The sequence below is a fragment of the Argopecten irradians genome, chromosome 15, assembly GCF_041381155.1.
Source record: "Argopecten irradians isolate NY chromosome 15, Ai_NY, whole genome shotgun sequence".
Lineage (NCBI taxonomy): Eukaryota > Metazoa > Mollusca > Bivalvia > Pectinida > Pectinidae > Argopecten > Argopecten irradians.
The window spans coordinates 17127009-17139316 of record NC_091148.1 but is presented as its reverse complement, the minus strand read 5'-3'; the positions used below and the strand labels follow the sequence as shown (position 1 = coordinate 17139316).

The 12308-nt window shown below is 36.0% G+C and overlaps 1 protein-coding gene across 1 annotated transcript; it reads left to right on the top strand.

Moving 5' to 3' along the window:
- The first annotated feature begins 1112 nt into the window (after positions 1-1112).
- On the top strand, positions 1113-10312 carry LOC138309201 (uridylate-specific endoribonuclease-like). Its single transcript, XM_069250351.1, has 5 exons — positions 1113-1259; positions 6600-6759; positions 7057-7259; positions 7819-8039; positions 10061-10312. The coding sequence occupies exons 1-5, from the start codon at positions 1214-1216 to the stop codon at positions 10286-10288; spliced, it is 858 nt and encodes a 285-aa protein (XP_069106452.1). The 5' UTR covers positions 1113-1213; the 3' UTR covers positions 10289-10312.
- The last annotated feature ends 1996 nt before the right edge of the window (positions 10313-12308 follow it).

The window sequence follows — 12308 nt, the reverse complement described above, 5'->3', positions numbered from 1 at the left end:
GCATTGTAACGGTAATAAACAACACAAAGAATCGCTGGTCGGGTCTACAACCGGGGACTTTCCTCAGGAATGTTTAAGGATAGTTAAGCCATGCAAACACTCGTCTATCATCCGTACAATAAAATAAAAGTCGTGAGTATGAAGAATTTAGTCTATAGCGCGTACGTAGGCCGACACATACATTAGAAACATTCAGCAGCTCAACAGTCATACCATTTGATCAACAGACTATTTCGCAGTTACTTTCCTCGGTTGAAAATCAAATATGGCGGCTCGCTCCACTTCGAACCGCATCACTACCCTGACAACGATACCGGTAGTCGCTCCGCCTCGGTTATCTCAATTTTTATTCAAAATGGACATTATTGATACATTATCAAATCGGAAAAAAATATACCAGGTAATTTAAAAATAATTAAAGGTGTCATTGTTATATTTCAAATCAAACTGCAGCTATAACATTCAACAATCGGAACTATATCTTCGGTCATCCTGACTACCGTAGTTACCCAACTTAGCAACCATCACCGTTTTAAATTTGACGTAAAAGTAGACTTATTTATGTAAATATAAAGATTGAACAGCGTTTTGATTGCGTTAAAGGTGGTATGTACACAATGGGATACAGACATATTCTACATGTAGCGCTAACGCGCTACATTGAATATGTCTGTATCCCATTGCGTTCATACCACCTTTAACGCAATCAAAACACTGTTCAATCTCTATGTGTTAAAGAGTTGTCTATTCCTTGGGTAGGTACCGATCGTTACGTCATAGTTCGTGTGTGTATATCACGTCGTTTTCTCAACAAATATGACGCTGCACTCACAAAAACATGACGTCACAAACCAAAACCTTCCCGCCAATTCAGATCGCTATAATCAGCAAATACACGATTTTTAATCTAAGATTAAACCCACCATAAAAAGTCTGAAAATGATCTATAGACAATTTGACAAGCTGTGATTTGTGTAACTAGACGTCTTAATTATTTCCGCAGATCAAGGTTCAAATTGCAAACAGTCGGAGGGGGTGAAACGAAGGAAAGTTACTCTTGAAGATTAGACTTATGTTTAAGGTCTTGACATATTTAATGGGCCTTGTTCTAACGGACAGATTTTGACAATTATTTGTTGATAACACAATAAGGTCACACACGTACCATCTATATATAGAAACACATCGTCCGGTCCATGTCGTGTGGTGCAAGATGGCAGGAGCTTTACGTGTGTTTCCAGCTCTGCTGGTTTTGAACTGTAAGTACACTACATTCTGGACATATTCATTATTTAATTATTGTTTGCTTTCTTTCATGAAGATAGCCAGCCTTAACCGCTATTTAGTCTAACATATTGTACAGAGTCATGGCCTGGTTTCTCCATGTCTGACTTGTACGTACATTATTTCTATTTAGTATCAGCTGATTATGTCAACACATACATTTACCTGTTGTTTATATACGCGTATATAAAATATATTACCTGTTATCGCTAAAGGTTAAATTATATCAACGGCGCCTTAGGTCACCTACTGTGACGTTTGATAGAGACACCATCCTCGATACTCCAGGGGTTCCGATCACTTTCGATCTCTACACCCCTGGACTATCTCATAGTAAAATTGGAGGCAACAGAATAGAACAGGTAATTTAGTCATTTGATGTACATCAAAAGAGCCGTATAACGGTACACTGTGGTTGACTGTGTGGCTTAGATGTTAGGCGTCGCTCTCTCTGTAGTCTTCAAAGGAAATCTTTGCTAGCCTGTGATTGGTCAAGTGTTTTCCGCTGAGCTGCCTTCAATTTCACTATGAGATAGTCCAGGGGTGTAGAAATCGTAAGTGATCGGAAGCCCTGGAGTATCGAGGATGTAGAGACACAGGTTCTCGTTTCTAATAGAAGTACGACCCAGTATTATAATTTATATACTTACATGTGTATATTAGAAACGAAAACCTGTGATAGACCATCCGCGCGACCCATTTGCGGATTCGTGCCAGTTGTGGCACAGGGGGCCAACTCAATGAAAATGGATATTGTCATATTTTTTTTTGTATTAGGTGGATGGACTGATGAGTATATATGACAGTCATGTGATTTTTTTCAGAAAATATGAGATTTGAAAAATTATTTAAAAAATCGGGATATTTTATAATAAACCATCTACGGGATATCACGAAATTCAAATCCAGTGGAAAAAAAGTCAACAATATGAACAAGTATGCTAAGAAGTCCTTTTTATGAAATTGTTGGAAATTTTATAGACTTTTACCGTTCATCAGACCCAAAAAACTATTGGCGACTTGTTAAAAAACTTATGGGCAGTACTGATGCTTCACACACTATCCCTACATTAAGTGATCCTATATCGGATCATTTGTTAGATGATAAAGAAAAAGCTAATTCATTGAATTCTTATTTTACAGTATTACAAATTTAGATGATTTGAACTCTAATCTTCCTTTCATAGAAAAGAAGACCGAGAGCATTTTTGTAACACCTGCACTAATTCAAAATAAAATATTCAGGAGGAGATGAAATCAGCCATCACATGTTGAAATTTACTGCCAATACTGTATGTACATGGGGATAGAAAACTTATACTTCATTCCAGATTAAGATATAAATGCAGCTCTCTTAAGTACGACCTCTACCACGCTAACCTGTCCCCAGATTCAATTTGTTTAAGCTGCGGTAACTATTGTGAAAATGCCTCCCACTACCTTTTTGAATCTCAAACATATTTAGCTGCTCGCACATCTTTAAATAATTTAGATTTACATGTACCATTATCTCTTGATTGATTATTGTTTGGAAATGAACATATGTCTTTGGAAGTAGATTGTGATGTTTTTAGTAAAGTGCATATTTTCATATGATCCAGCGGAATATTTTAACATGTTTACTTCATAAATGTATATATTATACAAATATTTCATGGGTTACTGTGCTCTAGTTCGTAATATTTAACCCGAGGTGATGGTAATCAACAAATGTAATATTGCACGAGGCCTTTTAATCAACAAATGTTATATTGCACGAGGCCAAATAACATTTGTTGATTACCACCACCCCGGGTTAAATATTACAAACTAGAGCACAGTAACCCATGAATTATTTGTTTTATTATATAATCACCAGTGTTCAGTTGAATATTTTTTTATAAAACGAATACAACAATCACTTAACAAAATCATCAACACCGTACCGTACGGAAAAAAACCCGAATATCCTATTGAAGATTGACGTATAGCCCACGAACGTCACGTTGAATGTCTTATTGTCTGTTTTCACATTATTAGACCTGCTTGCAGCCTTTTGATCTAATACATTCATTGTGTCCGTCCTTTACTCGGTACAGTAAACGTCTACATGACGTGCTTGATTCGAGATCCATAAATCCAGCGCGAAATTGAGCGTGAACCTTTGTGACGTCATAATAACGTAACTCACTGTTACTCGCGAATCCTCGGAAGTTTTCTACAAAACTAGACAACAACAGCGAGGTGTTCGAAAGTCATGCAATATAACATCTCGAACCGTGCAATATAAAGTTTCCATGAAAGCGTGCATATAACAAGGTTTTATTGAACGGTCGGTGTAATAGTTGAAAATATTATATTTCATCATATATGGATTGGTGTAAACAAATTATGTAATAATATACAATACGTGTTACTGTGTTGCCTCGTGCAATATAACATTTGTTGATTACCACCACCTCGGGTTAAATATTATGAACTAGAGCACAGTAACTCATGAAATATTTGTTTTTTACATAATCACCAGTTTTTCAGTTGAATATTTTCATAAAACTATGCTACTATCATCAGCACCGTACCGTACGGAAAAGCTTCAAATTCTGTTGAAGTTTGACGTATAGCCCACGTACGTCACGTTGTAACTCCGGTTTGGATGTCTTATTGTCTTCTTTAACATTATTAGACCTCTATGCAGCCTTTTGATATGATACATTCGCCGTGTCAGTCCTCTACTCGATAAACATCTACATGACATGCTTGATTCGAGATCTATAAAACTAGCGCGAGCGTGAACCTTTGTGACGTCATAATAACGTACTTTTAGTACTTCTGCTGTACTTCTTCACAATATAATTTTCTAACATATAGATACATTTAAAATGTGTTTAATCATCTTTCCTAATCTTACCTCACTGCTGACTACCATGTTGGATTTGGCTATATTGCCCGATGATTGGCAATGCTCTATTTTTAGTGGTCAAAAATGTGGAAAAGACAGGGAATTCCCTGTGTTTATTAAGGTTACCGGATTTGCAATGTCAACCTCTGAACATGTGTTCATTGTCTCAAGTTGACATTGCATTTTGTCAAGACCTGTCCTAGCGGTATAGACCAATCAGAAAACGGCAAAACTCACAGTCATATAACAATTCCAACTATTATCCCGTCCGTTCAATTAAACATTGTTATATTCAATATATTGCACAGTTCGAAGTTATATTGCACGCTTCCCTGGAACGTTATATTGCACGGTTCGAGATGTTATATTGCACGGCTTTTGGAACACCTCGCCGTTGTTGTCTAGTTTTGCAGAAAACCTCCGAGGAATCGCGCGTAACAGTGAGTTTATTAGTTACCCAGTTTGTTAGTGGCCTAATACGGAAAAATATTGGGTCTAAAATAAACTTGTATCGGGCAAGGCGAAGCCGAGCCTGAGACATATTTATTTTAGACCCAATGTTTTCCGTATTAGGTCACTAACAAACTGTGTAACGAATTTATCCCGTCGAAGACCCTTTCAATGAAGTAACTGCAAAATGCATTATGTACTGAGTATGGAAACCAAAACGACTCAAAACTTAAAACAATTTTCACCTCATTGAGTTCCCGATTTCGGTTTGCTTTGAAAGTGGTCATCAGCGCTATCATTCAAACATTTTGTCTCCATCTCGTTGAGTGCCGTCGTCGCGAAGCGTTACTTGACCGCCATCTTGTTGCTAATGACGTTAGGGGCAAGGAACGATAACTCTTTCGTCCAAACCTAATATGATTTCTACTAATAACCTAATACGACTATATATTGAATATCACGTGACATCATTTTAACCAATAGGAATACAAGATTCTTGTCTGAGGCGGGATAAACGTCATTATGACGTCAAAAAGCTTCACGCTCAGTTTCGCGCTCTCGGATCAAGCACGCCATAGACATTGCTGTCTGTGCTTGACAGTTCATTTTATCAAGAAGAGGACCAACACGACGAATGTATTGGATTAAAAGGCTGCATACAGGTCTAATAATTTAAAAGAATGCAATACAACATGAAAAGTGAAGTTACGCCATGAAGTACGTGGACTGGACGCCAATCTTCAATTTGATTTGAAGCTTTCCCGTACGGTATGGTGGTGAAGATTTTGATCTGTGATTTTGGAATTCATCAAAAATCAACTAAAAAAACTGGTGATTAATTGATTATGTGACAAAAAAAATATTTTATGGGTTACTGTGCTCTAGCTCATAATATTTACCCCTCGGCGATGGTAATCAACAAATGTCATATTGCACTCGGCCTTTGGCCTCATGCAATATAACATTTATGATTACCATCACATGGGGTTAAAAATTATGAACTAGAACACAGTAATCCATAAAATATTTGTATATTGTAAGGAGATGGCTTCAAAGGTTGTCATAACTTGAGCCAGATCCTTTTTTCCTTTTGGTAAATAAAATATGTTTAAAGTAAAAGTATAAAAGTCAAGTATGTTTGGTGTTAACAATAGAACAGATATAAAAATAATACCTTAATAGTTTCGGCATACATTGAAACGAATAATCCAAGTAATTTCATCGAATATACCCTCTGTCTGGGTTTCAACAAAGAAAACATTTCTATCACAAATAACAAATCTCGAGTCCGCCATCTTGGATCCAAGTGAAACGAACCACTTATACCGGTACAGTTCTGCTGGTACGGTGCGTTCCATTCGTATCGATACAACTGGTACGAACGCACGGTAAGAGGTTCGTTTGATTGCGTCGAGTTATTCGTCTCTATTCAAGGACACGCGGCACTGACATGCGTGGTCCGTGTGTTGCCTTGTCGTCCTTCCGGTCGGCTCTCATCAATATTTTCCTTTAGACAACTTCTTTTTGAAACAAAACAGAAGCCTAAAGACTTTTTATTGCATTTGCAGCATGCTAGGATAAAATGGTAACCAGTTTTGTTCAAAGACGTGTCATTGATCTTTATTTAATGTCACAGGGGTCAAATTTGTCAATAACTAAAGACGTTGATGATTAGACTGGTTCCCTTCCCTTAGTTCTCTACTCTCCACAAGAGTGCGCTCCGATCAGTGAAGCGTACGCAATGGAGGTAACTGAGGCGGGAACCAGTCTAGTTGTCACTTATAAATCGTTGTCAATAGGAAATAAGCCCAGGGACTCGGTTTTGAACCACAGGCATGGTGGGCTGATGGGCTACCGAAATTGTACATAGGAATAACCTCAGTCGGTCAAGGTTACTTGTTGAATTGGTTAAAATCTTCAGACGAATGCATTACGTTGTTACATTTTTGTATGTCTGCAAAATTAATAACATGATTTGTGTTTGTAGATTTCTCTATCGCCTCGTGTAGCGTTTCCAACGCAGAGTTATCGACCTTTATCACCGGGATATGGAAAGATGACACCAATGGAGCTAGCTACTCTGACGTCACTTATAGCATCCAATCACACACGTCAACATCTACCACAACAGACCACGCCCATCATAGGTCAGGGATGTATAATATCTACAATCATTCATTTTGTCATGAAATTTACTCTATTATTTAAGACATCTTGTATTGTGATTTTCGTCAATGCTCGACATATTACGTACATTTCAAGTTTTATTGGAACCGGTCGATAGAGAAGAAGCAATACAACCGCATTGAATATGTCATTATTGTCGCTCTTCTATTTCGAAGATATTCGACAGATCTTCATAATATTTTCCTTTCTGTCATTATCGTGATAGTGTAAATATTTGTATATTTATTATAAAATATCTTTTGATTTTTTTGTCTCAGGTTATTCCAATATGTCAATGAAAACCATCTTTTCACAAAGCCAACCTACTCTGCCTTTATTGCGCTGCTTGATAATTTTGACAAGAACACAGCTCACTCGGAACACACGACATCGACGGAAACAGCCGAGATCGACCGATTTATTACGGAAGTAATGCGCACATCCGTTATGACAGAAACTTACCAGTTTCTCCACGGAAAAGGTATCTTACAAGATCCCTACCAAAATCAAACATATTAAGGTATTAGTCTGTCTGTTAACTTTACCAGGCTTGTCAAAACTTCAAATGAAATTTTACCAATTTGGTAAATATTGTGCCGTAGTTATGGCCATTGTAAAACTGAGTGGTTTTTTTTTTAAATACGTTGGCAATTCTAGTAATGTTGTTTTCCCATGTTACATATGTATGTAAAACGTGTAATTTCCAAAAATCATTCGGTTCATGTGTCATAATCCTTATATTCAATTTTAGTCGTAATTTAGCTCTGGGGTTGACACAATGAATATATATCCTTGAGGCGATTGACATCAATATAGTGGCTTTAAAAACGAGTGACAAAATAGTATTATCACATATCAGGAGGTACAAAATTGTTTTTTCGCTATTCATTCAGGCCTTTTCAAGGTGATGATTTATTAAAAAAATGCAAAAGAAAAAAAACATACATTTTTGTTCGCAAAACAAACTTAAGAGTTATTTAACTTGATTGATCTCCAATATACATGCATACATTTTAACGTTTGATTTCTGCTTATCTAAGGCTACACCACTTCCACTTCCGACTTCCGGGATATGCTGAAGAGTCTCTGGTTCACTCAGTACTCGCGCTCCGGAACTTCCTACGGAAGTAACGGGTTCGAGCACGTGTTCGTCGGGGAGACATCCAGTACGTCAGTTTCCGGTTTCCATAACTGGATTCAATTTTACCTTGAGGAGAAAAGGGGTCATGTTAATTATCTTGGTTACATCTACACCAAACAGGTAACATAGTATTTTTGTACATAGTCTGGGAATTTGAAGACTGGATCATAGATCCATTTTCAGTATATTTTTTTTTTTCATTAAATGTTCAAAATCAACAAATTTCATTTCAAAAAGGATTGAACAACTAGCATAGCTTATATAAGCTCTCTCCTTATAATTTTTAGAAAGTTACATATTGTATAATCTAATTAATTCAACTTTTGTGTAAAGCATTTTGAATTATCAGAGTTATCTCCCTTCGTTCCAAAGTGAAATCAAGGGAAGTAACTCTGCGAGATGAGAATGATGTTAAGAATCACACATAGTTTGTTCACTTATTTAACATAAATATACAGAAGTTAGAATAAAATAAAAAACAACCTCGGAATCACAGGGATCTGAGAATTAACTACAAGATATATATAAATATTTGGAACAAGCGTGTTTCTATGTCATTTAAAGGCGTATGGATCTAACAAAGATCGGTAAAATTCATAGTCTACCTGCTGTATAATAGGAGAACATCATGCGAAATAAAGAGCATGACTTTTACCGATTCCTAATCTAGATCCCCTTTAAGCGTCTAAAACTGGTCTATGGACACTCTAGTGGGCCCAAATGTACTTATGTTTATATAAACTGTAACTGATTCCCTGTGGTACTATGTAAAATACAAATTTTACCGATTTCTAATCTAGATCCGTTAAGCGTCTAAAATTGGTCAATGGTCCAGATCACTATATTATACAAATATAGCATTTTGATGAGGTCGATACTATAAGACTCTTTCATATGAGGATATCAAGGATAGGGATATTCTGCCCGAGGGTCACAAAATGTAGTAAAACCCGAGGCTTGTCGAGGGTTACCACGAGGTCGATACATGGTTATATCGACCAAAGAAAAACTATTGACCGAGGACGTAGTCCGAGGTCGATATTTTTTCTGTGGTCGATATAACCATGTATTGACCGAAATCAAAATGCTATAATTGTTTTATTATTTTTCTGGATTTTTTACATTTTGAAATGAGCGTGAAACTAAATAAGCACGCATTGTGAATTCTGCTTCGTGAAGACAGTTACAATCTTATAATTTTGTAACAAGTTTAGTTTAAAAAAAAAACATATGAACACAGTATCAATTGACGCACTTCACGCTTTTATTACATGCACCCAGTGCATGCGTGTTTGTAAATTGCATACATGTACATGTACTCCATTATACCTGTAGCTCCATGTCGGACACAGTCAATTAAATGTATAGTTTGTTTTCCGTTGAAATAATCCACTTCGAGGCCAAACATACAATAAAAGATTCAGATTGACATGAAGATACATTCTCTTACGCTTAGTACTCCATTCTGTAAAATAAAATCGTATACATACAGTAGGATTAGCTTATGCCTAATGTTGTTACTAGTCTAGGTGGAATTTTTAAAATAAATATAAAACGTATTCACTATTCAATGGCTCCAGATGCTTAATGAATGTTATTCAATTATTTCCTACTCTCCTACCGTGTTTATGTTGGAAATTTAAAAGTTTAAACTGTAGTCATCAGCTGGAAGTCATCATCATCTTTGATAGAAACCGAAACAATCAACGTCGTCTTTTTATGGTTACGCTTCAAACTCAGGTCACCAAAGCGTTTGTTTCATAGCGCCAGGAACACGAAGCGTTTTGGTAACATAGATGATAACGTTATCTAAAAATAACCGTGCAATATACTTTTTCTATAAACTACTTCCGGAAAAATCGTGCAATATAGTTTTTTTATCGGTGATCACGTGGCATGTTTTTGACCAATGAGAAGTGACAAAAAATCCAGAAAAATAATAATCAGCGATATTATCTATAATTCTTACTGTAACTACATGTGATTCTAATAAAACTGGGCTCAGAATTGGTATTCTCTATTTCCGGTGATGTTAAAATCGCATTCGTGGAACACCACGACTGTTTTTTTTTCAACGAGCAGAGTCGAACAAAATTATCGAACTGTTATCCTATATGATCGTTGATTATTTATTTTTACAGCCCCGAAAACTTGGTGTCCATTTCACTTGGTTCGACAAAACCAAACCATTGACCACCCTTCTTGTCGGGACTAGTCCGGAATTTGACCTCGCCGTTCTGACCACATGCTTTCTCGTCCGAAAGAATAGCAACTGTAACTTCAACATGGATGGACACCAAATAACGGTCAAATCCTATGACGTCACTTATGAACATGGCGACCAGGTCGCTACAGCCTACTTTTATTAAAATGTGAACTTGGTGGGGAAAATGCTTTTTTGTTTATTTCGCTTTGTTTCAATTGGTCAGTACACAATTGCAAATATATCAGAGAAATTTCCGACAATTTTCGGAATTTCCGAAGATTTCCGGAATTTTCTCCGAGATGTTACGTTTGCGTGTAATCGGATCCCCTCGGAGAAATTTCCGGTGATATATTTCCGAAGATTGACGGAAATTAATCCGATATGTCGCAATTGGGTTGCGTGAACGAAGTTATCTTCTCTTGAGTACAGTTTATGAATTGAACACTTAGTATTGGTGAGCGTAATGTTACGATTTTTTTTAGAGAAACCGACGTTATTTTCGCATATCAAGTTACAACCTAGCACTCATTAGCTATCAAAAGGAATTAAAATATATCTGTGAAACACATAACTTGAAATACATGTAAAACTTGTTTTCAAAGGCTTGATAAAAGGACCATATACCTGCAATAAAAAATATACAAACGATTTAGATCACTCAGAATACCTATCATATATTCAGTGGGGTACATGTATTTTAGTTATGGGAACGAACCCAGCGTAAAATACACATAAGGAATGGGTTATAATTATTGTCAACTCCATATCATATACGTGGAAATCTGTGCAGTCCCTGAATTAATTGGGTTTTCCCCAAAGAATGGTTGTTTGAATATTTAATATGTTATTCACATCCAAAAGTTACCAACATTTTTAGAATTTCTCTACATGATTACAATGCATAGGTTTTAATTTTACAAGTACAAATAAGAGCTGGAAATGAGGTTTAGCAGTACTGCCAAAATCGTCATATTTACATCTATAGTGCAGTAAAATGAGTACATGTGTTGTCAACTTCGCTAGCCAAGGGTATTTAGCCGTTTCTCTTTCTACTACTGTAGTAGGAAGAGAACCGGACTAAATACCCTTGGCTAGCGAAGTTGAGATGTTGTCTACAATTTCATTTCACATTTCTACATACTGGTTTTAGTTAAAGAACTATGTAGGTGTGTTTTTATCAAAAATGCGTAAGGCATAAAAACAAGGATTTTCACACATGAATAAAATCTGTGTTATAACTAATGTTTATAATGCATCAGATATGTTTGACTGTTCATTATAATGATTATTACGGTTTATTTCATCAAACCTTATCGTTTTCAATAGATTACCGAAAAAAATAGTACCTGGAATCCCCACTCCCAGTTATGGTACATATAAGTTTTAAAAAAAGCTTCAATAAGAGTTTAAGCTATATTTCTACTACTGTAGTAGGAAGAGAACCGGACTAAATACCCTTGGCTAGCGAAGTTGAGATGTTGTCTACAATTTCATTTCACATTTCTACATACTGGTTTTAGTTAAAGAACTATGTAGGTGTGTTTTTATCAAAAATGCGTAAGGCATAAAAACAAGGATTTTCACACATGAATAAAATCTGTGTTATAACTAATGTTTATAATGCATCAGATATGTTTGACTGTTCATTATAATGATTTTTACGGTTTATTTCATCAAACCTTATCGTTTTCAATAGATTACCGAAGAAATAGTACCTGGAATCCCCACTCCCAGTTATGGTACATATAAGTTTTAAAAAAAGCTTCAATAAGAGTTTCGTATTATTGTGAGCACCATTTATTCAAACATAAATATTATATCAACATTCGCGCACACACAAATCATACATTTGAAATTAATACGCTCTGAAATCCATTAGAACTTTTTCAAGTATTTAAGAAAGTAATAACCTGTTCTCCTTCTTGTTGTCGCACCTAGACATTCGTCCTCAATACTCCGGGGGTTACGACATGTAGATCACGGTCGTTATAACGATATTAACCCCTGGAGTATCTTCAAGAGAAGATTATTATAAGTACTGTCTTTTTTATCATCTTTCTGTACAATAAAATATTTTGAATCGAACCTTGGAAGTAAAATATTCTGAGACTGCTGTACGTCATTTATTTTGTGTAGACATATACATAATGTACATCATTTGCAAACGAATTATCTGTTAGAAA